General features: G+C 41.6%; 2 protein-coding genes across 9 annotated transcripts in view; one reads left to right on the forward strand and one right to left on the reverse strand.

The window, feature by feature from the left end:
- STIM1 (stromal interaction molecule 1) overlaps positions 1 to 26,729 on the forward strand; it is a 231,916-nt gene that overhangs the window by 99,896 nt on the left and 105,291 nt on the right. For 6 of the 8 annotated variants that reach the window (XM_055094020.3, XM_063608068.1, XM_034932011.3 and 3 more), the window contains exon 2: positions 16,042 to 16,172. The exons of the other annotated variants lie outside the window; for them this stretch is intronic. In XM_055094020.3, coding sequence (XP_054949995.1) covers positions 16,042 to 16,172 — 131 coding nt within the window. The remainder of the gene's footprint in view (positions 1 to 16,041; positions 16,173 to 26,729) is intronic. 8 annotated transcript variants of the gene reach the window in all.
- On the reverse strand, positions 25,957 to 26,472 carry LOC100991301 (non-histone chromosomal protein HMG-14-like). The gene has a single exon (XM_034932018.2). It carries the CDS (start codon positions 26,470 to 26,472, stop codon positions 26,167 to 26,169), a length of 306 nt encoding a protein of 101 aa, XP_034787909.1. The 3' UTR covers positions 25,957 to 26,166.

Raw genomic sequence — 26,729 nt, forward strand, 5'->3', positions numbered from 1 at the left:
CTGGAATCCACATTGTTTTTACCCCATGCAGTGGTGTGCCTGGTTCCTCAGTGTTTATATTTTCAAGGCTTTTATCATTGTGCACTTAGAGCCGCTGTGATTGGGACTGATTGTTGGGAACCAGCCTTACTGATTGAACCCAGAAGGGTATAATCTTAGAGGGTCCACTGATAGGTTGGACATGCCCCCTAGGTGTTGTCCTTTATCTGGGTAAGTCCTTGGGTGCCCACTCCAACACTTTCAGAAAACTTTTCCCAGCAGAAAGCCATTTGAGTTGTCTGTAATTATTTTTTTGGCTATCTCAGACCGTGATGAGTGCTGGCTAGGGCACAAGAACGTTTGGGTCAGGCGCCAGTCAGATAATTTGGGGTAGCTTTTGAACAAGTGTGTGTTGATTTAATTCTTCTGGGGCTGTCTTTCTTCTTGGAAGCTTTAGTATATAAAGACCTGTGGTATGTGGGACTCCAAACCTGGGATAGCAAATCTTCAAAATCAGTATGCAGCTTTCAGTTGTCTCTAGACCAGATATTGTGCTGCCCAGCACTGGGCTAGACACAGGGGAACACCAGAAGAATCGAAGACTCTCTTTGCTATTGTTGGGAAGGTAAGACTTCAGGGCCAGGCTCAGTGGCCCATGCCTGTGATCCCAGCACTTTGGGAGGCCGAAGTGGTGGATTGCTTGAGCCCAGGGGTTCAAGACCAGACTGGGCAACATAGTGAAACCTCATCTCTACAAAAAATACAAAAATTAGCCGAGCACAGTGGTGCATACCTGTGGTCTCAGCTATTTGGGAGGCTGAGCCTGGGAGGTGGAAGCTGCAGTGAGCCATGATCTTGCCACTGCAGTCCAGCCTGGGTGACAGAGTGAGACCCTGTCTCATAAATAAATAAATAAATAAAATAAAGTCTTCCAGGTTAAGCAGAGAGTAGAAAACTGACGGATGAACAACTAACATTTGTATAGAGCTTTACTATTTTTCAAAAGACTTGACTGATTTTTTCAGGTAAGAACATTAATCCTTAGGAGTAGTCAATGTATAGGAAAGTTGGAATTCAAAGACCCATATTTGCTACCTCTGCAATTCAATACATATTTCAATAATTAGGGATTGGGGAAAAAGGGGATCCTGGAGGCCAGAGAAACGTGTGTTATTGTTTGATTTCCCAGTGCGTTTGCCTAGTTCAGCTAGTTCAGTCATCAGCAAAAGCTGCTTGAAAGTGTTAAATAAGTGTTGAAATGGGTATTCCAGCATGTGAACACTGATCTGGGAGTCAGTCAGACATTTTCAATTCAGTCAGGAAGGTCATAGAAACAAAAGGGCAGGCAAATAGGCTGTCTACCAGGAGTCTGAAGCCCTATGGGAAACCAAGGAGTGGGCAAAGGGTATCATAACAGTTGGACAGCTCCTGCATCAGAAGCCCATGTTATTGAGGTCAAGGCCTGCTTGGTGGTGACTAGCTGTAGGGATTAGCCATTTTCTTCTGGAAGGAGGCTTCTTGTGAGATCAAAATTTGAAGAAAAGAATGCTTAGAGGAGGAGGAAGGTAGAAATGGGACACAGAAGGAGTAGCTGAGTGCACCCTGGAGGAGAGATAGCCAGAGACTTCTCTTCTAGAAGATGATTAGGTTTAGCAGAAGCATATTCTTTTTCCCTTTTTGCTCCTCCCAGCATGGTGTACCAGAGACTCAGTTCTCCTTCTCTAGTGATTCTTAAACTTTATATTTAAGTTCTAATGAGAAAGAGGTTTTTGGCTAGTTTGTTTCAGGAGGTTGAACACTAAAGAATTTAAGGCAAAGCGAGGATGTTCTATTTTACCCTGTTTGGGGAATGGTTCAAGCCCAGATAGAGTTTCTTGTATTTGTCATTAATAGACAAAAAACCCCTGATGGAAGCCCTGCTTCCTCACCCCACAGCCCTTGCTTTGTTGCCTTGGAAAGTAAGAGTTAGTAATGCCAGGGAGCCCGGTTGCATAGGCTGATCCAGATCACCCAACTATAGCCTTGCCATAGGACGTGGTATAGGAAGTTAGTGTGGTTTCTAATCTGGTTCTGCCACTTCTTTGCTGGCCAACCTAGGGCAAAACAACCCATTTTATGGCCTCAATTTTCTTCTCCAGGTGTTAAAAGAGCAACGGCCCTTGAGGCCCTCCAAATCCCCTTCAATTCTGCCATTTAGAGTCTGAGTATAATATGTGATCTCAACATCCATTATTCCCATTCTATGCCAGGAGTTTTTGCAAGATCGGTATTGACTTCTTGATCTTCTTCTTCTTTTTTTTTTTTTTTTGAGACAGGGTCTTGCTCTGTTGCTGAGGCTGGAGTACAGTGACATGCTCACAGCTCACTGCAGCCTTGACCTCCCAGGCCCAAGAAATCCTTTCATCCCAGCCTCCCTAGTAGCTGGCACCATAGGTGTGTGCCACCACTCCCAGCTAATTTTTGTATTTTTTATAGAGATGGAGTTTCCCTATATTGCCCAGGCTGGTCTTGAACTCCCAGGCTCAGGTGATCCTTAGCCTCCCAAAGTGCTGGGATTACAGGCATAAGCCACCATGCCTGGCCTGACTTTCTGATCTTTTAATAAGTCAAGTTGTGTGAGATGCTGTGCTCCTTGCCTTTGGGCTTTCTTTGTTTGGGTTGCCCTTCCTTCTTCTCCCATTCTCTTCTACCTGTTTTTCAGTGGTAACTCCTGCTTGTGTGGTCTCTTGCCCCTTGCCATATTTTACTTTGTAATTCATATACTGTGCTCATTCTCCTAGTACTTTTTGTGAGCAAAGGATGGTGTTTATTCATCTCTTTTTGAATTTGTTCATTCAACAAGTTTTTCTGTGCATTTGTTTGTTCGTTCAACAAATGTTCATTGAAGTCTAACCGTTGTCCTAGGGACTAAGCTAGGTGCTAGCAGCCAGGATTCAGCCATGAGCAAGACAGCCATGGTTCCTGCCACTATGGAGCTTTCAATTTAGTGGAGAAGATAGACATTGAGCAAATTATCACAGAAATAATTACCATTGTGAAAAGTGCTGTAAATGAAAAATATAGGGTGTTTTGAGAATGTATAATGTGGGCCTAAGCCAGTTTGGGAGAGAGAATGAGTCAGGATCTTTGAAGAAAAGACATTTAAGTGGAGATCAGCAGCATGAGTCAGAATTTGCCGGTTAAGAAAGAAGTAAGAGCCTTCCATACCGAAAGAATTCTGAGTGGTTCTTGACCTGGGCTGCAGTCTAGCGTCACCACATATAAGGGAGTATATGGAGCACCTGGACATATCATGCATGACTGGTGGGAGTATAAAGTGATATGCCTACTTTAGAAAACAGTTTGGCAGTTACTTGAAATGTTAAACATACTTTTATTGTGTAAATGCATCAGTTCCACCCTAGATATTTGCTCAAGAAAAATGAAAACATATGTTCATACAAAGACTTGTACATGAATACTCATAATAGCTTTATTTGTAAAATAGCCAAAAACTGATGAGTGGATAAACAAGTGGTGGTATAGCCATTCAATGGAATACTACTCAGCAGCAAAATGGAACAAACTACTGATTCATGTGACAACATGGTTGAATCTCAAATCTTGTTGAGTAAAAGAAGCTAGGCACAAAAGAGTACATACTGGTGATTCCATTTAATTTGAAATTCTAGAACAGGCAAAACTAGTTTATACTGATAGAAGTTGGATCAGTGGTTGTGTGGGGAGGGAGAATGAGGGTTGGCAGTGAAGGACCAAGTAGGAATATTCTGGGGTGATGGAAAGGTTCTGCATCTTGATTGGGGTGGTGGTTACACAGGGGTGTATGTTTGTCCAACACATTTAACAGTACATTAAAAATGAGGGCATTTTATTATGTGTAACTGTACCTTAAAAATATTCATGCCTCATTTTTATAAGGGTCAAAAACAGGTAAAACTCGTCTATGATGATACAAATCAGAATGTGGTTACTGTGGGGTATGGTTACTCATGGTAGTATTGACTGGAAAGGGGCAAGAAGGGTGGAGCCTTCCTGGAAATGTTCTATATTTTTTATTTCAGTGGTAGTTACATGAACATATAGATTACATAAAAATTGAATATATATAATGTAAAAATATATATTTTAAATTGTCTATACATTTACTTATGTACTTTACTGTATGTGTCTCTATTAAAGAAAAAATAAAACCCCAAAAAACCCAGCTTATGCCTGGCCCCACCCAGAGAGATACTGATTTAATTGGTCTGGGGTGGGGCCTGGGCATCAGCAATTTAAGAGCTCCTTAAGTGATTCTGCTATGCAGCCAGGGTTGAGAACTACTGCTCTATGTGGAAAGGCTGAGGAGGGAAGAAATGGTGTGTAAAGAAGGATCATAAAAAGCAGGAGTTTCACTTCTCTTTTATTTTTAAAAATTTTAATTAAAAAATTTTATTATTATTATTTTTTACTGCTCCCTGTGCAGCAGGGCTACCCCATAAGCAGTGTGCCCAGAGTAGTCAGGAGTTTCACTTCTAATATGAAGTTATAGAAAAAAAAAAAGCAGGAGTTACTCGAGATGAAATCAGAAAGATGGCAGGTGTCAGATCATTCTGGGCCTTGCAGGCCACATTAAGAAATTTTAACTTTATCTTAAGAATAATGAGAAATTTTTGAAAGGTTATAAGCAGAGAGTGACTAGGTTGGATATTCAGCTAGTATGCACTAGCACCGCCTATAGCTAGCATTTCTGCTGATTGGTCATTAAGTATTTAGATTATCTCCTCTGGGAGAGGCATGCTGTGTGCAGGATAAGATTTGGCATAGTTAAGGTATATTGAATTAGGATTGGTGATTGATTAAATGTGGGGAGTGAAGGAGAGTGAGATGTCAAGGCTTCTGACATAAGCACCTGGAAAAGTAGGAAGGTTAGGGAAAAAATGAATTTAGAATTGGAACTTAACTAGTTCAAGTGCCTGAAAGACATCCATGTGATGTCTACTAGGTAGATAGGTTCTGTGGGTTTCTGTAGGTCCTAAGTGAAACTTGAACCAGAAACATAATTTTAGGACTTGGTAATAGTAATTTCTTTAAATAGTAACTGAAGGTATGAGAAGAGGTAAAATCACTTTAGGAAAGAGTGTAGTAAGAAGACAGCCCAGAATTTAGAAAAAAATTCTGACATTTAGAATTCATGTAGAAGTCTGGGTGCAGTGGCTCATGCCTGTAATTCCAACACTATGAGAGGCTAAGGCAGGAGGATTTCTTGAACTCAAAAGGTAGAGGCTGCAGTGAACCATGATCATGCAATTGCACTTCAATCTGGGTGACAGAGCAAGACCCTGTCTCCAAAAAAAAAAAAAAAAAAAAAAAAAAGTCAGAGAGGAGAGGAGAAACCTACCTTGCAAATTAGGGAAAGCGAAGATTTATTCATTCATTCAGCAAATTCTCTATTGAATACCTAGTATGTGTCAGGCACTGTACGAGTCCCTTGGGATACTGCAGTGAGCAAAAAAGCGACTGCTCTCGTGGACCTTACTTTTAGTGGAGGGAGATAGGTGATAAGCAAACCAAGGAGTAAATATATCATGTGTCAGGTGGAATCAAATGCTATGAAAAATGAGAATCACAAGCTGTGTCCTCAGATATCTTCAAATAACTATAGTTATAAACTGACTGAGGTAAGGCCATATGAGGTGCAAAGTCAGAATTGCTGGTGGAACTCAGAAGTATATCTCATTGCATTGCTCAACATGGACCTGTATATATAGTTGATGCTGTGGATTATTATTATTATTATTATTTTTGAGACAGATTCTTGCTCTGTTGCGCAGGCTGGAGTGCAGTGGTGTGGTCTTGGCTCACTGCAGCCTCTGCCTCCTGGGTTCAAGCCGTTCTCCTGCCTCAGCCTCCTGAGTAGTTGGGATTACAGGCGCCCGCCACCACGCCCGGCTAATTTTTTTGTATTTTTAGTAGATATGGGCTTTCACCATGTTGGCCAGGCTGGTCTCAAACTCCTGACCTTGCGATCCACCTGCCTCAGCCTCCCAAAGTGCTGAGATTACTAGGGTGAGCCACTGCACCTGGCCTATTATTATTATTAATGTTGAGACAGGGTCTTGCTTTGTCATCAAGGCTGGAGTGCAGTGTCATGATCATGGCTGACACAGCCTGAAACTCCTGGACTCGAGCAGTCCTCCATTTCAGCCTCCCAAGTGGCTGGGACTACAGGTGCACACCAGCACACTGGGCTAATTAAAAATTTTTTTTTCTTCCTTTGTAGAGGTGAGATCTCACTGTGTGGACCAGGCTGATTTTGAACTCTTGGCCTCATGTGATCTTCCTACCTTGGCCCCCAAAGTGCTGAAATTACAGGCATGAGCCATCAAGCCTGGCCAATGGATTAATTTTTTTTTTTAGACGAACTCTCACTCTGTCGCCAGGCTGGAGTGCAGTGGCGCAGTCTTGACTCACTGCAACCTCCACCTCCCGGGTTCAAGCGATTCTCCTGCCTCAGCCTTCCAAGTAGCTGGGACTACAGGCACGTGCCACCATGCCCAGCTAATTTTTGTATTTTTAATAGAGACAGGGTGTCACCATGTTGGCCAGGATGGTCTCAATCTCTTGACCTCATGATCCGCCCATCTCGGCCTCCCAAGATGCTGGAATTACAGGCTTGAGCCACCGCTCCCAGCTGATTAATTTTTGATGAGCGACCTCAGGGAGAGAAGTGAGCTTGGTCAAAATTCAGAGCTTAGAAGCTGAGTGCAGTGGCAAAAGCCTATAATCCTAGCTATTTGGGAGGCTGAGGCAGGAGGATTGCTTGAGCCAGGAGTTTGAAACCAGCCTGGGCAACATAACAAGACCCCCCTCTCAAAAAGAAAAAGGAAGTTAGAGCTTAGAATCTGTAGTGATTTGTGTTAGTGTTGCTTGGGCAGCTGAAACCAGTGCCAGTTTTGTCCAGAAGAAAAGATCTTTTGAATTCCTGCCCCCTGCGGAGAAGAGCTGGTCCTCTTCTTGGATATGAGGACAAGTGGTTCTAACAGGCGCAGGAATATCTCTCAGATAGGCTGAGTTTTGCCTAGCCTAGGGGTATGACTCCTCTTTCTGTGGCTAGGCCTGCTGTGTGCCTCAGCTGAGATGTTATATTTCACTGTTATATTTCCTTTCTTGGATAACTCCAGGTCTCAAACCTGTTCCTTTTTTAAGACTTCACATTTCCATAGTCAGGCGCAGTGGCTCACACCTGTAATTCCAGCATTTTGGGAGACTGAGGTGGGTGGATCACCTCAGGTCAGGAGTTTGAGACCAGCCTGGCCAACATGGTGAAACCCTGTCTGTACTAAAAATACAAAAATTAGCCAGGCGTGGCAGTGGAGGCTGAGGCAGGAGAATCGCTTGAACCCGGGAGGCAGAGGTTGCAGTGAGTCGAGATCAAGCTATTGCACTCCAGCCTGGGCCTGGGCGACAAGAGCAAAACTCTGTCTAAAAAAAAAAAAAAAAAGACTTTACATTTCTGGCCAGAGCATCCATCCCTTACTCCTCCCTCACCTCATCCCCATTCTAGGCCCCATACTATTTTATCTCTTGAACTTCATGGTCCTTGACCAAATTTGAAAATCTTCCCAGGGCTAGTACTCTCAAGTCTTAGTCTTTTGATCCCTTTCCAAGAATGAGGGTGGATTCTAATCCCATCAAGAGTAGCTGCAGAATTTGCTAGTCCTGGCTGAGGAATAAGAGGTGAAGTGGGAGAAATTCTTCTTACTGATGGGGCCCCCGCTGGTAAAACTTGGCAATTTCCAATTCATCCTATAGGGATGAATTACTGTTTAGTGACGAGAAACAGAAAGTGGTTGGGAAAGTCGAAGCATTAGATGGACGGTGGATATTGGTGGTGGGAATTGGTGGGTTGTATTCAAGAATTCCCTTGACTTTTTGGGAGATACGGCTTTTTAATTAATTAATTCACACATTCTTCATTCATTCATTCATTTAGCCAGCACATACTGATTTCATACTTGACAGGGTAGATGGTAGTGGTAATATTATAATGGGCCCTGGGGGATAGAGTGAGTCAAGCTTGGTTCTTACCACTTGGATGTGGTATGTGAACAACTCATAACATGAGAATTAACATAACAGAGCTATGCACAAAGTGCTTTGGAGCATAGAACAGTGAACAGTGAATGATTAGCTCTGCCTGGAGAAAGGTGAGGAGATTTGGGCAGGAGGGAAAGGACTTTGTGTTTTTTTCTGCCAATAGCTATCAAAGTGTAGTCTTTAGACCGTGGCGGGTGGCAACAAGGCCTTTTCAGGACATCCAGAAGATCAAAGCCGTTTCATAATAATATATTATTTGCCTTAAAAAAACTATGTATACCTTTGTACTGATGTTGCAAAAACAGTGGTAGGTAAAACTGCTGGCACCGTAACACAAATCAAACCAGTGGCACTGAACTACTAGTAATGACTGTATTCCTCACCTCCACACACTGTCAGTTAAAAAAAATAAAAGTTTTCAACAAAGAAGTAGAAATCATTAATTTTATTGAATTGCATCCCATGAGTTCATGCCTTTTAGTATTCTGTGTGATGAAATATAAGTATGCATAAAGCATTTCTGCTGCATGTAGAAGTTTGATGGTTATCTCAAGGAAAGCACTTGTGCAATTGAGTTGTAAGTTGACATACCTCTTTTTTTTCAGGGAGCACTATCATTACTTGAAAGAATACTTGATAGATAACTATGGTTATTCAGTATTTGGCAGACATTTTCTTGTAAATAAATGAAATGCGTCTTCTGCTTTAAGGAAAACAACTGGTAGTATTTGTTGCCAATGATAAAATTCCAGCTTTTAAGTGAAAACTGGATTTTAGAAAACTTGTATCTGTCACTGTGAAATTGACAGTTTTCCTGGATTAAAAGCTTTTCTGATGAAATCAGTGGTGATACTAATAATTGTGGCTATTTTGATATTGTATAAATGAAAGTGTCAACATTTGGAAGCTCTGCACTAACTCCTAACCAATAGTTTCCAAATGACAAGTGCATCATGTTACAAAGTCATGCACGTATTAAAGATCCATTCAAAGTGTAAGATAGACCAATGGATTTTAATGTTAGAGGGTACAAAAAGTTTATTCATATAGTTTGGGATTTCACATTGCAACTAACCTTTAAGAAACCTACCGCTTGTTGAGTTTGGGTATAGTCTCGTATAAGGTATCCACAATAGTCTGACTAGTAAAATATTCCTGTCTTTTCCAACTGCATATCTATGTTTTGATCTTTAGTCAAAACAACACATCACAATAGGTTGAATGTAGCTATAAGATTATATCTGTCTTCTATTAAGCCAGACATTTAAAAGATTTGCAAAAATGTACAATTCTACCCTTCTCGAGATTTTTTCAGAAAACAATTATTTTCCATAAAAATATTATTTACATTAATATGTAAGAGATTTATTATTGTTCTAAAATAAATTAAAGAGAGCCTGGAGAGCAGTAGCAGCCTGGCTGTCATCACCATGTCCCTGAAAGGTGATTTTTTTTTTTGGAGACAGGGTCTCACTGTTGCCCAGGCTGTAGTGCAGTGGTGCAATCACAGCTCATTGCAGCCTCAACATCCTGCACTCAAGTGATCCTCCTACTTCAGCCTCCTGAGTAGCTGGGACTACAGGCATGCACCACCATGCTTGGCTTTTATAGAGATGGGGTCTCACTATGTTGCCCAGACAGATTTTGAACTCCTGGGCTCAAGCAATGCCTCAGCCTCCCAAAGTGCTGGGATTATAGGTAGTGAGCCACTGTACCTGGCCCTGCAGGCTGATTTTGACAGTGTTGCAGAAGATGTGAGGAAGCTGAAAACAAGACCAGATGAGGAAGGACTGAAACAACTCTATGGGCTTTAGAAACAAGCTATAACTGGGGACATTAATATTGAGTGTTCAGGAATGCTAGATTTAAAAGGCAAGGCCAAATGAGAAGCATTGAATTTCCAAAATGGGATATCAAAGGACAATGTGATGAGTATATATATATACATTTTTTTTTTTGAGACAGAGTCTTGCTCTGTTGCCCAGGCTGGAGTGCAATGGCACGATCTCCGCTCACTGCAACCTCCACCTCCCGGGTTCAAGCGATTATCCTGCCTCAGTCTCCTGAGTAGCTGGGATTACAGGTGTGCCCCACCACGCCTGGCTAATTTTTGTATTTTTTAGTAGAGATGGGGTTTCTCCATGTTGGTCATGCTGGTCTTGAACTCCTGACCTTGTGATCCGCCTGCCTCGGCCTCCTAAGATGCTGGGATTACAGGCGTGAGCCACTGCGCCCGGCCAAATACCTGTATTTCTAAGCAAAGGAGCTGATAGAAAAAGGTTGAATTTAGGATAAAGCATAGGAGAAAATTGTCCCTTGGAAGCCTTCATACTGGTATCATGACCTAACATTTAGAGGGGGAAATGCACTTTTAACTCTATGTATCATCTACATTTTTGCTGTTAGCATGAATTGTAATAATTAGGAGTAAATTGAAACTACCTAGTTAACTAAACTGTGGTTAAACTAGGTGTCTGTAAAAGTTCTTTTAGAAAAGTGTCTTATATTTTATTTTTATAGATTTAGGGGGTACAAATGCAGTTTTGTTACATGGATATATTGTGTATTGGTGAAGCCTGGGCTTTTAGTGTACCTAGTATATCCATCACCCAAATAGGGTACATTGTACCCAAAAGGTAGTTTCTTGTCCCTTACCGTCCTCCCCTACCCCTGGCAACTTTTCAAAGTCTCCACTGCCTCCAGGGACTCTCCATGTCCCCCTATACACATTGTTTGGCTTCTACTTGTAGGTGGCAATATGTGATGTTTGATTTTCTGTTTCTCAGTTGTTTCACTTCAGATAGCGGCCTCCAGTTCCATCCACGTTGCTGCAAAAGACATGATTTCATTCTTCTTTTATGGCTGAGTAGTATTGTGTGTGTGTGTGTGTGTGTGTGTGTGTGTATAAAAATAATATTTTCTTTATGCAGTCATCCATTGATGGACACTAAAGTTGATTCTATGTCTTGCTATTGTGAATAGTGCCGCAACAGACATGAGTGGTGGCTATCTCTTTATATAATGATTTCTTATCCTTTCTTATCCTTTGGCTAGCTGCCTAATTTTGGTCCTTTGGGAGATCTCCATACTGTTTTTCATAGAGGTTGTACTGGTGCATTCCCCTAACAGTGTATGAGTATTTCCTTTTCTCTGCATCCTCACCAACATCTGTCGTTTATTGACTTTTTAGAAAAGTCTTGCTCTGGGAGTATGTATACAAAGACTTTAGCAATTGTTTGTTCTTTTGGCTTATCTGTTCTACAGTGAGTTTAGTGTTACTCGTTTAGTGTTCATCTGTTTTGATTATTAAGAAGAAATAAAATGAATTAATAGCTAAATATAAAAATTTGTGTTTTACTTTCCTTTTTTAATTCAAAATTTTGTGGAAATTTTATTTGAAATGCTCTGATCTATACCTTATGAAACATATTATCAATCTAGAAAAAATCTTACTGAGGCAGTTTGCAAAAGTTTTATGTTGCTAAATATTCATTAACGCAATGTAGGTAATTAAATTTTAACTTTTATTTTGAGTTTAGGGATACAAGTATAGGTTTGCTACATAACTAAGCTTCTGACATGGGGTTTGTTGCACAGATTATTTCATCACCCAGGTATTCATCCTAGTACCCATTAGTTATTTTTCCTCATCCTCTTCCTCCTCCCACCCTCCACCCTCCGAAAGGCCCCAGTGTGTGTTGTTTCCCTCTGTGTGTCCATGTGTTCTCATCATTTAGCTCCTACTTAGAAGTGAGAACATGTGGTATTTGGTTTTCTGTTCCTGTGTTCTTTTGCTAAGGATAATGACCTCCATCTCCATTCATGTCCCTGCAAAGGACATGATCTCGTTCTTTTTTTATGGCTGCATCTGTTTTACTTTCTAATATGGTAAATATTAAACAGTTCTTTGTAATTAAAAGATGTTATGCATATAAAAGGGTCCTGAGACCAAAAAGTTTAAAAACATATGCCTATGCTATTTTCTTTGCCTAGAACTCTTCTCTTTTTTCTCTAGAGAAATCCTACACATAGTTGTAGAGTTAATATTTAGGTATTCATTTTAAAAAAACATTTACTGAGCATCTTATCAAGAACCTGGCTTTTTGTTGCTGTTGGGGACATGGTACCAATCCCTTATGGAGATCACAGTCTGTTGGGGAAGACACATTAAACCCAGTATATTGAATGTTACCAGTGATAGCATATAAATGTTGTGGGAGTACAGCCTGCTGTCAGAGTCTTGCAAAGAGCCACTTTCCCACTCACTTGGAACATATGACTGGTCAGGTTGATTGGATTATACCTCCTATATTTGATTCTTCATAGTCAGACAGGGAAAGTGGCCGAAGTTAAAAGAAGATGGGAACTGTTTACTTGCTGCTCTGGGGGTAAAGAAGGATACTTCAAATGTATTAAATGTCAGCCTACACCAGGCCCTATGCTGGATGTTTTAACAAATGTGATTTTATTTTTAAAAAGTCTGTGCAGCAGATTATTATCCTTATTTTGCAAATGAGAAATTGGAGGCTCAAATAAATTAACTTGTCCAATATCTTATGGTTTGTAATTGGTGAAGATGGGATTTTGATAGTGTTCTGACTCTAAGTCCAGGCTTTTTCACTGTAGTTATGTGTTGCTAAATGCATGGCTCTTTGAAGGTATTTCCAGATGGTTGTGGGAAACCTTGCCAGATTGGAATGCGTAAGAGAAGGTAGGAAAGGTCTCAGGAAGAACAGAGAGACTGCTTAGGACATGCTTGGTTGAAGGAATTATTTGTGAGTTTTGGCTGACATGGTTTTTCTGTACAGGATTCAACGGCCATAGGAGAATCAAGCTTTTGTACTCCCTAACCCTCAATCCCTTTAATCCTTCTCTATGTCAGCTGATGCTAGCAGCAAAGGTCACCTGTCTGTCTGATTAGGTTACAAACCAGAGACTGGGTATTTGAAGCCCAAACTTCTTGGATCTTGTAGGTTTTTGGGAAAGGTGCTGGTTAATTGACCTCAGGCCAGTGGTGCAGCCTGGAGGCCCCAAACCCTAGAGCTTGGTAAACTATTTCCATTATTTTAAAAAGCCTATTAGAAGTTTTGCTTTACGTAGGATATGTGTGGATACAGGCTAATGAAAAGATTGGATTTCTATCTTTCTTTAATTCTTTTTTTTTTTTTTTTTGAGACAGGGTCTTGCTCTGTTGCCCAGGCTGGAGTTCAGTGGCACAAACATGGATCACTGCAGCCTCAACCTCGTGGGCTCAAGCGATCCTCCTACCTCAGCCTCCTGAGTAGCTGGGACCACAGGTGTGTGCCATCATGCCTGGCTAATTTTTTAAATTTTTGTAAAGACAGGGTTTCACCATGTTGCCCAGGCTAGTCTTTTAACTCCGGGGCTCAAGGGAACTCCCACCTCAGCCTCCCAAAGTGCTGGGATTACAGGTATGAGCCACCACAGCCAGCCTTGGATTTCTTTCTTTTAGGTCAATCCAATATGATTTAGGTATGCTACCTATGATATTCTAGAACAGGGTTCAACAAACTATGGCCTGTGGGCCAAATCCAGTTTACTGCCTGCTTTTATAAATAAAGTTTTATTAGAACACATTCAAGTTCATTCACTTATATTTTGTCTATGGATGCTTTTGTGCTACAATGGCAGAGTTAAGTTGTGCAACAGAGACTATATGGCTGACAAATCCTAAGTTGTTTACTATCTGGCCATTTACAGAAAAATTTGCTGATACTTAATTATGATCCTTTCTATCATGGCACTTAGCACATAGTGTTTTAATTGCTTGTCTCTCCCACTTTTGTAATTAGCCTTCTGAGAGAAAAATGAGATATGATTCATGTTTTTATGCCCCATGCTGATCACAGGGCCTGATATATGAAGAACATTCAATAAATGTTTAAATGGGCATATCATGGGCTGATCAAAAAGCTCTAATATGCAATTATATATGTTTTTGTTGGTGAGGTAGTAGAGAAACAATGCCTTAATCTTTGGGTGTATTCTGTTCTCTCCCTAAGTTCCCACTACCCCTTCATCCCACTCCCCAATTTAGCAGAACAAATGTAGAGAGAAATAAGTTTATGCAGAGATATTTCTTTTTGTATGCATACTGTTCATCATACTTTTTTTCTTTTATCAAACCATTGCAGGCTGGGCGTGGTGGCCCATGCCTGTAATCCCAGCACTTCGGGAGGCCGAGGTGGGCGGATCACTTGAGGTCAGGACTTCGAGACTGGCCTGGCCAACATGCTGAAACCCCGTCTCTACTAAAAATACAAAAAATTAGCCGGGCGTGGTGGCGCATGCCTGTAATCCCAGCTACTCGGAAGGCTGAGGCAGGAGAATTGCTTGAGCCCCGGGAGCGAAGGTTGCAGTGAGCAGAGATCATGCCACTGCACTCAAACCTGGGCAACAGGGTGAGACTCTGTCTCAAAAAACAAACAAACAAACAAACAAAAAACCAAAAAAAAATCCCATTTCTTCAATGTTCTTCTTGCCCATATTATCACCTGTGGCTTCTAAAAGATGAAAGCAACACAAGGCCAGCTATCTGGTCACCCTAGCAAAAAGGCAGTGGTGAAAATGGAATTTTGAAGTGCTGGCCTGGGAGTCAGCAGACTTGGACTCTCACTGTGGCTCCTTAGCTGCCTTTGACTTTGGCACATCACTTAACATTGGTGAGCTTCAATGTTCAACATACTTCTATTGAATCACATCTGGAACACTTTAAAATTTAATATTTATACTCCTCCCTTATTTTGAAAAGGATTTGAATAACTAGCAAGAGGTAGAGAGGTGACCTGTCTAGTCTTATCACTGTCTTTGGCTGGCAGACAAGTAGATGATTAAATGGATTAGAGTATTTTAGGTCTTTGATTAGTGCCTTCTAAAAGGCGTCACAACCACAGCCTCTTCACCCTGTCCTTACTTTCTGTCCTGTGACAGCTTCTTCTATTGGCTAGGAAGTTAAGATCTATCTTCTTTGAGGGTCATCTGAAGAGTATTTTGCCAAGGAAGTAGTTGTCGAGATCCAGGTCAAAAGGAAAGAGGAATTTTAGCATCTAGGAATTGGAAGAAATACTAGAAACTTCAGTCAAAATACCTTTTTCAAATAGTGACCTTGAGGCCTGGAGAAGAGAAATGACCTCCCTAGATCACATGGTAGAGCTAAGCCTAGATTTCAGGCTCTTCCTATTGTGTGCATCATTCAGACTAGGTGTTTTCCAGGCTTGTAAGAGAGGACTAGGTGTCACAGAAAGAGCTAAGGTGGCCTAGGCTCTTGTGCTGGTTTTCCTGCTACATGGACATGTAATGGTAGGCAGAAGAAACCGTATCCCAGACCACCTAAGGTGTTGTATCAGATGAGCTCAGGACCTTCAGATATCTAAAAAATATTTGCCTGATATAACTGTCTATGAGAACGCATGAGATGTGAGAGGTTTCCCCAGTCAATGGCTGACCTTATATGTATCAGCACTGACAAAATGAACAAAAAGGAAAATTACACATTATTTGGGAACTGGGACTAATTGGCTGTTGTTCTGTTTCCAGAAAGATTATGTTGATTTACATTTGTGTATTTGGCTGATTAAAAATAATAGCTCAATTGAATATGTATTTCTTTGATTACTAATGAGGACAAATTTTTTCCTGTGTTCATTGGCTATTTATGTTTTCTCTCATTTGTGAGTTACTGATTCACATTCTTGTCTAGATCCCAGTATACTCCCAGTCCTATGCAAGACTTCCCTGCCAAGAAACTATTAGGGTGATAAAGCATTGTCCTTGTGGGGGAGCTCAGCATTTTCTTGGGGAGACAGTTAAAGTCTAGATGAAACACCTCTGTCACTGTACAAGTAGCCAGTTAAGTGCCTACATGAGGAGTCAGATGCTAGAAGCTAAGGATGATGACACAGGTGGGTGATAGGTTCTGGGTGGCAGCTCTGAGTAATTTTGTCTCTTGCTTTTCTTACACAGAGTTTTGCCGAATTGACAAGCCCCTGTGTCACAGTGAGGATGAGAAACTCAGCTTCGAGGCAGTCCGTAACATCCACAAACTGATGGACGATGATGCCAATGGTGATGTGGATGTGGAAGAAAGTGATGAGGTGAGCTCTCCCATCCTGCTATGTCTCTCTTTTCTTCCTGTGTGATTTAGTCTTTCAAAGCTACTTAGACAGCCTCTTCCCTGGGGAGAGATGTTCTCTGCTGGCTTGTTCTTTAGGAACTCATCCCTATCAGGGAAGATGGCTCCCAGAAGAGCAGCCCTCCAGGAGTCAGCCTGTCAGAGTGTAGGCTTTATGCTTGTGTCTGTGCCTGGGCTGGCTGCCCCCTGCCTACTGGCTAGTTGTGTAACACTGACTAAGCTGTGTTGTTTGGGAGGGAGAGAGATCCCTGAGGCTGGTCTCTATGGTTTCCTTGGATCCTTCTTGCAATCCTGCTATAGATGGAGGGCATCAGTCTGTTCTCAGCCCTGTGTTGGCATGAGGGATAGAAGATAAGACACCCAGATCCTGCCCTCTGGGAGTTTATACTCTATATGGGAAGAAGAAACAAATTGTTTTAGAAAGATCATTCTGAATTCCAGGCTGAAGTTTTTGGGATCCAGTTGAGTGGTCTAGATAGTAAGAGTTAGAGGAGTCTCTAAATGGAAAAAAGCTCTATTGTTGTTTCATCTTTTGGCATTATTGTACCTGTGGCTCAGCAGATCCCAGAGTATAAGGTCATTATATGTGAAAAGATTTAAAAGTTTGTTCATTTAAAGCTCAACATATACCAGTAGTTTGGTGAAGCTACCAAGTTATGCCAAATCTTCAATAGTGATGTAGTTATATCACGATGGGCGAGATATCCCCATTCTCTCTTTCCTGCCAGCCTACCTTTGAGTTTTGAGTTCAATTTTGGATCCCACATTGTCAGATCCAATGTGAGGAACAGTGAGGGCCTATACAGAGAGGAGTGACATGAGTGATGAAGAGTTTGGAAAGTATGAAACAAAGAGCATTCAACACAATTATGTTTATTAAGCGTCTATGTACCATGCACTGTGCTAGGCGTGGAGGTGGGACTGTAAATAAAACAGATACAGTCTGTCTTTATATAACTTAAAGTCTAGTGAAGAGACTTTAGCCTGGAGAAGAGGAGACTCAGGTAATATAATTTCTATCTTTAAATACATAAGAAGTAAATCCATCAGACTTAAGTAATGATGATAGTAAAGTGAAAACCATGATACTAGCTCTCATTGATTGAACTCTTACCTTCTGCCAGTCACAGTGTTAAGCTTTTTGCATAGTTGCTCTTTTAACTTCAACAGATTTATGAAGTTGGTATTATTACTAGGGTATGGAGCCTTAGAAAGGTTAAGCATTTTCTTCAGGGACACAGTGAATATCAGTGCAGATCTGATTTCAAAGCCCATGCTCTTAAGTACTGCTGTATTGTTTCTCCTATTCTAAGAGCAGAACCAGGTCCAAAGTAAAGTGGGGAAAGTAAAAAGTAGGCATTTTCTTTTAGAATAAAGAATTGACTAACAGTGAGAGCTATCTTGTCATAGAAGAGGCTTCCTTGGTAGACAGTGAACTCCCTATCACTGAAGATGGGCAAGTAGCATACAGAACTCCACTGAATCTGGGTGTGGTGGCTCATGCCTGTAATCCCAGCACTTCGGGAGGCCAAGGCAGGAGGATAGCTTGAGGCCAAGAATTTGAGACTAGCCTGGACAACACAGCGAGACCCTGTCTCTAAAAAAAAAAAAAAATTGGCTGGGTGTGGTGGCATACACCTGTAGTCTCAGCTACTCTGAGGCTGAGGCTGGAGGATCACTTGAACCTAGGAGGTCGAGGCTGTGGTGCACTATGATCATGCCATTGCACTCCAGCCTGGGCAACAGAGCAAGACCCTGTCTCTAAAACAAAACAAAACACAAAACAAAACACAAAATTCACTGATTGGTCAACAGAGGGGATTTGTCTGTAAGGATGAACCAGATAATGTTTAAGGAATTTAGTGGAAGAGAAAAAATAGACTTCCTGGATAACAAGTAAAATTTGGATAGAATGGAAAGGGTTGGGCTCACTGCAACCTCTGCCTCCCAGGTTCCAATGATTCTTCTGCCTCAGGCTCTCTTTCATCATGTTGGCCAAGCTGGTCTTGAACTCCTGACCTTGTGATCCATCTGCCTCGGGCTCCCAAAGTGCTGGGATTATAGGCGTGAGCCACCACGCCCAGCCAATCCGAGAAATCTTGTTTGTTCTCCTACAGTGGGAAGTAATCCTTTCTCATGTTCGAGAGTACTTGGCATGAACCTTATGTTTGTCATGTTGCTCTGTTCTGTATTGTAATTGGGTCCATCCTTAACTGTCCTACCAGATTTTGAGTTCCTTTAGGGGTCATGAACTAGGTTTTATTCATTGCTGTTTCTCATAACATTGTGTTTGGTTCAGGACCTTTCTCATAAGGGTGCTGAGTTGAGGTTTTTTTGAATTTTGAATTCGAAAACAAAGATACTATCTTATTGTTTTATGCCCTTTAAATTGTTTCTCTAGTCCAAAGGAGGAGTACAGAGTGGGCTGGTCAATGGTACTGGGGACAGAGTGCTTTGGACTTGTGAGTTCCCTGTCAGGATAAAAGCTGAAGTCAGTGTTGGGTTGTTTTTCTGGAGTTGCTACAGTCTGGGCTCTAGATATGTTAGTATATGACCTATACGTCTGATCTCCTCTGTGACCTTCTTCCCTACCCTTCTGCCCTATGTTATGAATCATGTGCAGAATCTGGATGGAGGTAAGATTACTGTACTTAAAATGATAGGAAAGACTTTAAGAATAACACATACTATAGGAGCACAAGTGAAGAAAAAAAGGAAAACACTGAGAATGCCCAAAGGCTATGTAGTAGAGCAAAAGTATGTACTTATAAAGCAAGAAAGATGATAGTTTCAGGTATACTTTTGCCAATTATTAGTTGTTTGACTTTGGAAAGTTTCTCTCTCTGTCTCTTTCTTTTCTTTTTGTTTCTTTTTTCTTTGCTTTTCTTTCTTTTTTTTTTTGAAATAGAGTCTTGCTCTGTCACCCAGCCTGGAGTGCAGTGGCATGCTCACAGCTTACTGCAGCCTCAAACTCCTGGGCTCAAGCAATCTTGCAACTACAGCCTCCTGAGTAGCTGGGACTACAGGTGCACGCCACTATGCCCAGTTAATTTTTGTATTTTTTGTAGAGACGGGGTTTCGCCATGTTACCCAGGCTGGTCTCAAAACTCCTGGGCTCAAGCAATCTCTGCCCACCTCAGCCTCCCAAAATCCTGGGATCGTAAACATGAGCCACCGCACCCAGCCTGGAAAATTTTCTTAAACTCTGTGAACTTTCATTTCCTTACCATCAAATTAGTCAGTAATTCCTACCTTGAAAGATTATGGCAAAGATGAAATGAAATCATGTATATCAAGTACCCAGCCTATGGTCTAGTTTATAGTAGCAGTATTTCTACTTCTTTAACTCGTACTACCATTGCTATGATGTGCTAGGCTTGTGCTGTGTACTCTTGCATATGCTGTCTCATATAATCCTTACAAGAAATCTCTGAGACAGACAGTAGTTTTTTTCTGTATAACCCATAAGGAAAGAGACTGAGTTAGCTCATTGTTAACCATTTTTGAGGTTATTGTAACTCAGATGTGCCTCAGGCTGATGATAATGTTCTAAAATTAGATTGTGGTGATAGTTGTATACTTCTGTGAATATACTCAAAACTATGGGGTTATATACTACAATTAGTATGTGAATTAAATCTCAATAAAGATGTTTTTTAAAAAAGTGTCACTGCATTGGTTGGAGTGGTGGTCACCTTTCGCTTGCCTTTCTGTAGCCCAGCCCATAACAATCCTTAGGGCCCTGTAGAAAAGCACTTTGAAAGTCATGTTGATTTCTATCTCCATTTTTTAATTTTTACTTTTTTTGAGACAGGGTCTTGCTCTGTCACCCAGGCTGGAGTGCAGTGGCGTGATCTCTGCTCACTGCAGCCTCCATCTCCTAGGGTCAAGTGATTCTCATGCCTCAGCCTCCCGAGTAGCTGGGGCTACAGGCATGCACCACAACGCCTGGCTAATGTTTTTGTGTTTTTAGTAGAGAAGGGGTTTCTCTGTATTGGCCAGGCTGGTCTCGAACTCCTGGTTTCCAGTAATCGGCCTGCCTTGGCCTCCCAAAGTGTTGGGATTACAAGTGTAAGCCACCATGCCCTGCCTCTATCTCCATTTCCCCTACCTCCAACTTTGATAGAGATGCAGTGGTGCTTTGAAGTCTGAAGTACCATGGTTGCTGGAAGCAGATCCGTGGTTAGCTAACTGACAGCGAGGTTGCCTCAGTTCCTGGGGAGGTATAGATGACTTTTGAGAATGTCAGACTGAAGATTCCTGGAGCATTCTCTTTTGGAGAATTTCTCCCTCTTTCCCTCTTTTTATTCCTTCCTTTTCCTTTTTTGTAGTTAGTACTGCTTCTGGGGAAGTTAAGATGTCAAAGAATCTGTGGGACAACCCTGGTGGCAATTCCCTCTTACCCATATACCAGGGGCCTGAATCAATTTCTTGACCCCAAGTGGCTCTAGTTTTATTTTTCCTTGATTCACCTTGTGCTCAGGGCCTCTCTCTGATTCCCATGGCTGCTATATCACTCCCAGAAGCCATACTGGCACCTGAGAAGCAGAGCTCTTCTTTTGGTCCCTGGACCCAATTCTGAACATAACTTTTCTTTGCATTCCCTGCACACAGCTTTGACAGCCTGGAGCTACTGCTGCTGCTGCTTTTTCTCTTTCTGCTCCTCCTCCTCCTCTTTCTCCTTTCTTTTTTTTTTTTTAGATGGAGTTTCCTCTTGTTGCTCAGGCTGGAGTACAGTGGCGCAGTCTCGGCTCACTGCAACCTTCGCCTCCTGGATTCAAGCGATTCTCCTGCCTCAGCCTCGCGAGTAGCTGGGATTACAGGCATATGCCAGCATGCCCGGCTAATTTTTGTATTTTTAGTAGAGACGGGGTTTCATATGTTGGTCAGGCTGATCTCGAACTCTTGACCTCAAGTGATCCGCCCGCCTTGGCCTCCTAAAGTGCTGGGACTACAGGTGTGAGCAACCGTGTCCAGCCTCTTTCTCCTTTCTTAAAAAAATTTACTATATGCAAATTTACTTCAGCATTGGTTTCTGGTATATATATTTTTTGCTACAGTAATTCTTCTTTGACTTCAGTTTGGAGGCACTGCTCTGCCTTTTTTCTTTCTAGTTCTCTGCCTGTATCCTGGTGCAGTCATCATCTTGTCTCCTACTTCATGGAACATTCTGACCCCCTGCTCTTAATTCAGGCAAAGCATGGATTGAAGTCTGCTCAGGCCCTTTGGACAGCACAGAGATAGCTGACACCATGAATGACATAATTTTTCAAGTGAAACCTGCTCCTTAGGCTAAAGAAATGTCCTGTTCCCATTCTTCCTTGTAAGTACTTATAGGGTGGCTGTAGAATTCACCTACCAGGAGTGGCTCATCAGTTTATAGGCCGCAACTTCCATTGAGTTCAAGTTATTTGGCCCAGCTCATACATTCAGTCCTAACTTTTGTGAGTTTATTAGAATAGCTTTAGAATAAACTATTTGGACTTTGACTTTTTAAAAGTCTAAGCATGAGCTTTGGAGTCCAACCTGGGTTCAAATCCAAACCTTGCAATGTACTAAGTATATGGCCAAGTGATTTGGAGACTCACTTTCCTCATCTATAAAGTAATGATGAAAATAAGATACTCTTTGCCATTAAGAAGCCCTAGGCTAGTGAGAGATACAATTATATAAACAGGCAGTGACAACAGCGCATTTTAAGGGCTGTAATGGTAGTATGCATAGGTCCTGCGGGAGTTTCCAGAGGAATCAGGATGCAGTGATCTTATATGTACTGGTGTAGCAGAAGCCATATTGTCAGCCAGCACGCAGGCAAGGGTACCAGTTCCCAGACAAGCTGAGCTACATATCAGTGAGAGTAGGCATAGTTTGCAATCTGTCCCAGTACCTTAGCCAGATACAAGATGAGGCAGCAGCTCCCCCAGATGGTACCCCTCATGTTTCCAGGAAAACCCGACGGTGGCTTGCTTTGACAGATAGGGAAATTCTTTCTCACTAAGCAGGCTGTTGTTTTCCTTCCCCCTCTCTTTGTTATTGAGTCTGCTTTGTCTTTTCTGGATGGTAATCCTGTCGATGACAGGGATGAGATATATTTGTAAGACTTGTTTGTATAGATGTCTATATATGTGTATATGTCTATATGTGCCTTTGTGTTTGTGTTTTTTTTGTATGTGTGTATACATCATTTTGTGCTTGTGTGGGTATGTGTCTTTCTGCATTTAGATGTGTCTGTGTATGACAAGAAGTGGAGGGAGAAGAGGAACACTGAGCCAAGGAAGTAGGGGCTGAAAGAAAGCCCATAAATGAGGTTGAGGATCAAGGAGCAGGTTAGGGACAAAGGGTTTGGCCTGAGGTATAGGACACAGGACCTGGAAGTAAAAGCAGAGCCAGAAATGTAATCAGCAGCCCAAAGATGCTGTCAGTCTAGGCAGAATCTGGGCCCCACAGAGTGGTAGGCAGAATGCAGGTATCACCTAGCAGCCAGGAATGGTCAAGCTAGCAGAGAGAGAAAAGCCATGCTTCAGAAATTAAAAACTTCTGACTCTTCCTGTCTAAGGAGGAATTGGCAGCTGGCTCCCAAGGCCCTGCTTCCCTTCAGACCTAACTGGTGTTTGTGTTTGTTTGACTATATATGTATTTTTTCAAGTCCTTCTGTGCATGTCTGTGTCTGCATATGCCTCACATTCAGTGTACTTGTACTTCATAGCATTAAGAAGAATTGTCTGATTCACTTAAGTTCAGTGAGTTTCCTTTCATTTCCTTTCATTCATTCTTGTGTTCTTCTCCTCACTTATAAATACCTCCTTTGAAATCTTTCTTACTTTTTGATGTGCTCCTTGCCTTCTTTCTCTCTTTTTTCTTCAAACATATGTAGTGTGTGCTATGTGCTGGATGCTGGATATGCTTTGCATATTCATTTAAAGACTAATAAGATGAATTCACTACCTACAAAGGTCTCACATATTACTGAGGCAAAAAAATACATATTCAATCCCCATAGATATTGTAACAAGAGATGAGCCCTGCATGCTCTGGAAGTACAGAAAAGAGTTAATCCATCTGAGGATGACAGGAAACACTATCCAGAAAAGGTATTGCCTGAGATGAATTTTTGGAGATGAATAGGGGTTTACATGGGGAGGGGGCTGAGCATGATACATCATGTGGAGTAACAAGTATGATGTCCTTGGGAATCTGTGGTCAGTGGTTCTTTTAACTTGAGCAAATGTAATAGTGGGGCAGGGAGGGAGAGGTTGGGAATAAGATTAGAAAGGCAGGCTGTAGCCAGATTTGTGTGCCATACTGAGGAACTTGGATTTCATCCTAAAGTTGAAAAGCTAGAAGTAAACAGAGCTGGCCCTAATTCTGACTGAAGGTATGTCAGGAGCAGGTTTTGCAGAGGAGGTGAAGTTGGAACTTGGTTTTTAAAGATGAGCAGGAGTTTACTAGATGAAGAAAGGAAGAAGAGCATTCCAGGAAAGGGGAACTTAACGAGTAAAGGCAGGAGGCAAAAAATATGGCAACTCTGGGAGACATCAAGTAGGGAAGTATCTAGAGAATAGTTACTTCATCTATGAGATAGGGACACCAGTAACATATACCTTCAATGGCTGATGTGAGGCTTGAAAAATATCCTTTGTAAACCATAGAGCTGTGTGCAAATTTCTATAGTTGTTGTGTTATCCAGTTTCTTCTAATTTTTTGTCAGTACCCAACATGCATCAGGCCTTCTCAGGTATAGATCCACATAGGCATACACCTCAGCAGTTTGGCACTGGCTTGATGAGAGGCATGCCCTCTTTTATCTAGCCACTTGGTGTCTTGAGGAGGCAGAGGTAAGATTAGAAGTCTCTGGGAAGTCACTGGTAAGATTAGAAGTTGCTGGGTCCCTTGACAAGGGGGCTCATATTCTTTATTCTTGTTTATCCTCAGACACTAGGTTTCTCCTCAGATAAACCAGTATAAATAGTATGAGCCCCCTTGTCAAGGAGACCTAGGTTCAGAATAGTCAAACACATATGAAGCATCTTCTACATACAGGCACTGTAAGGGACTGTGCCTTAAATTATCTCCTTTTCTCCACATTGTAACTGTGAGGTAGTTTGCATTTTACAGGCTCTAGGTGACACAGTGGTAAGTGGCAGAAATGTGATTCAAGACATTATCTGTGAAATTCTTTTTCCTCTGTGACACTTCATAAGCTTTGTGATTTCTCTGGATGTTGACCAAGCTGCGTGATCAGTTAAGAGTGGAAAACTTTGTGCAGTCTCAGGCAGTATGGGGATGGAGGAGTTGGAGAGAAAGTTGCTTGGCTCTGTCTTTGGGATTGAGTGGTAACACTTTCCTCTGCATAGAACAGTGGTTCTTTCCTTCAAGGACCAACTCTCATCTATATATCTGTCTCACCTAGATGCTTTCAATATGTCTGATTAATCTGTGTGTCCTTGGATCTCAGCACAAGACCTGTCACATAGTAACTACTCAGTAAATATTGGTTAGGCAAATGAAAGAACAAATGGTGCTTAACAAAGGCTTCTGGAACTCCCAATGCCTGCACTATTCTTCTGCCTTCTCTTGTGTAGTACAATACTCTTAATAGGATATTTTGTCCTTAAGGACACACACACACACACACACACACACACAGTGTGTATATATATTTTGTATTGCTCATTGATGCATAAGCCTAAATCCTCCCTCTTAGAGTTGATTAGATGCCAGAAGCTTCTTGGGAGAGGCATGAGTTTGTTTTATTCTCTTATATTCTTTGTCCCTAAGCCTCTTCCCATACCACTGCCCAAAGGTGAGTGTCATTTATAAGGAACACGTGATGAGCTCTAATTCTTTTTGCCAAGTCTATTGAAGTGGGTGTTCTATTTTGGAAATGGAGTCCTAGAGGTTTTCCTGCTGTTGAGTGTTTGACTGGGTTTGTGATCCTCTCAGGGTGTTTGAAAGCCATGTATAGGGATGGTAGCATGAGGGAAAACTGAGCAGTGAATCGAAGTTGCCGTTTGTTCATGGGGATTGTCAGGGAGAGACATTTCCTTAGCACCTGAAGCCAGAGCAGAGGGTGGATTTATTATATCTAGTCCAGGGATCAGCAAACTGTTTTTTTCGTGTAGCCTGCAAACTAAAAATGATTTTTACATTTTTTTCTTTCATAATTGAGATTTTATTGGTTGAGGATCAGTACAAACATTTCAATTTGTACACAATTCTTAACATACGTACCGAAAATCTAAAAAGCCATGTATTGTAATTCTTTTTTTTTAAAGTTATTCCAGTGACTTTCCAGCTTAAAATTTGGAAGCAAATTGTCCTTAAGAGGCTATCAAGTACCGGTATGTTCACATGTTGATAAGCTGTTACATACGTCCCACCAATTCACAACTGAATAGCATGTATACTACATATTCAAATTTTTAATCTTTCACAGCACAGTAACCAAGTGATTGGGAAAACAGGACTACCACAACCAAAGATGTTACAGAGTACACACAATTCTGACAGGGAGAGCCATGATCAAGGAGTGGTTTTCTTTAGGAAACAATTCTACTAAAAAATAACATGGGAATAGAAGTAATTTAAAATGTTCAAGACATTAAATGCAGGACTGACTCCATATTGTCATTTAATATGCATTGTATTATAGGATATAAAAACTAACCCCCATCTGTGGAGTGTTAAGCTGACAGCAAAGACAGTCAAAACCTCCCATAATTAAATAACCCACACTGTTTTCTGGTTGTACCAAAAAATAAACAACCAGCGAATGATTTCACCTCTTAAATAAAGCATTTACACTTAAAAGATGGGATGAGGTGGGATTCCCTCCTTCTTAAAAATGTTTCTAGAGCTACTAAAAAACTTGCATTTACAAAATAGTTGATAAAAATATTCCTCTGGATTGTACAAGAAGGGAGACAGGGACCACTGATAATGTATGATGTGTGGTATTATTCAGACTTGGCTTCTTTCTCTCCTGCCTCATCAGAGGCTGGACTCTCCTCAGTTTTCTTTTCCCTGTTTACTGCAGGTAAATGTTCTTTAGTTTCTTGGTTAGCCACTTCGGCCTGTTTTCCCTTTGCTCCCCTTTTCCCTTTTGTTTGCACTTGTTTGTCTGAAGATTTATCCTTTGCTGCTGCCTTTTTCGGCTTTGCTTCCACTTTTGCAGGAGCAGGTTTAGCAGACAACCGCGCCGATCTCCTCTTGGGCTCTTCCTTGGCGGCCCCTTCCGCGGAGCTGACCTTGCTCTTACGCATCTTTGCGGCGTGGAGGGTGCGTGCGGGATGTCTGTGAGCCGCGGCGCACCGAGAGCCTTCGCGAAGCTGGGCTGCCTGGTCGCTGCCGCTCCTCCCGCCGCCCGAGCTGCTGAGATCCCCAGAAGGGGCGGTTGGAGAACCCTGATTTTTACATTTTAAAATGGTTTAGGGGGAAAGCTAAAGAAGAATTTCAAGATGTGAAATTTATATGAAATTGAAATTTCAGTGTCTGTAAAGTTTTATTGGCATACAGCCAC

This window comes from Pan paniscus, chromosome 9, assembly GCF_029289425.2.
Source record: "Pan paniscus chromosome 9, NHGRI_mPanPan1-v2.0_pri, whole genome shotgun sequence".
Lineage (NCBI taxonomy): Eukaryota > Metazoa > Chordata > Mammalia > Primates > Hominidae > Pan > Pan paniscus.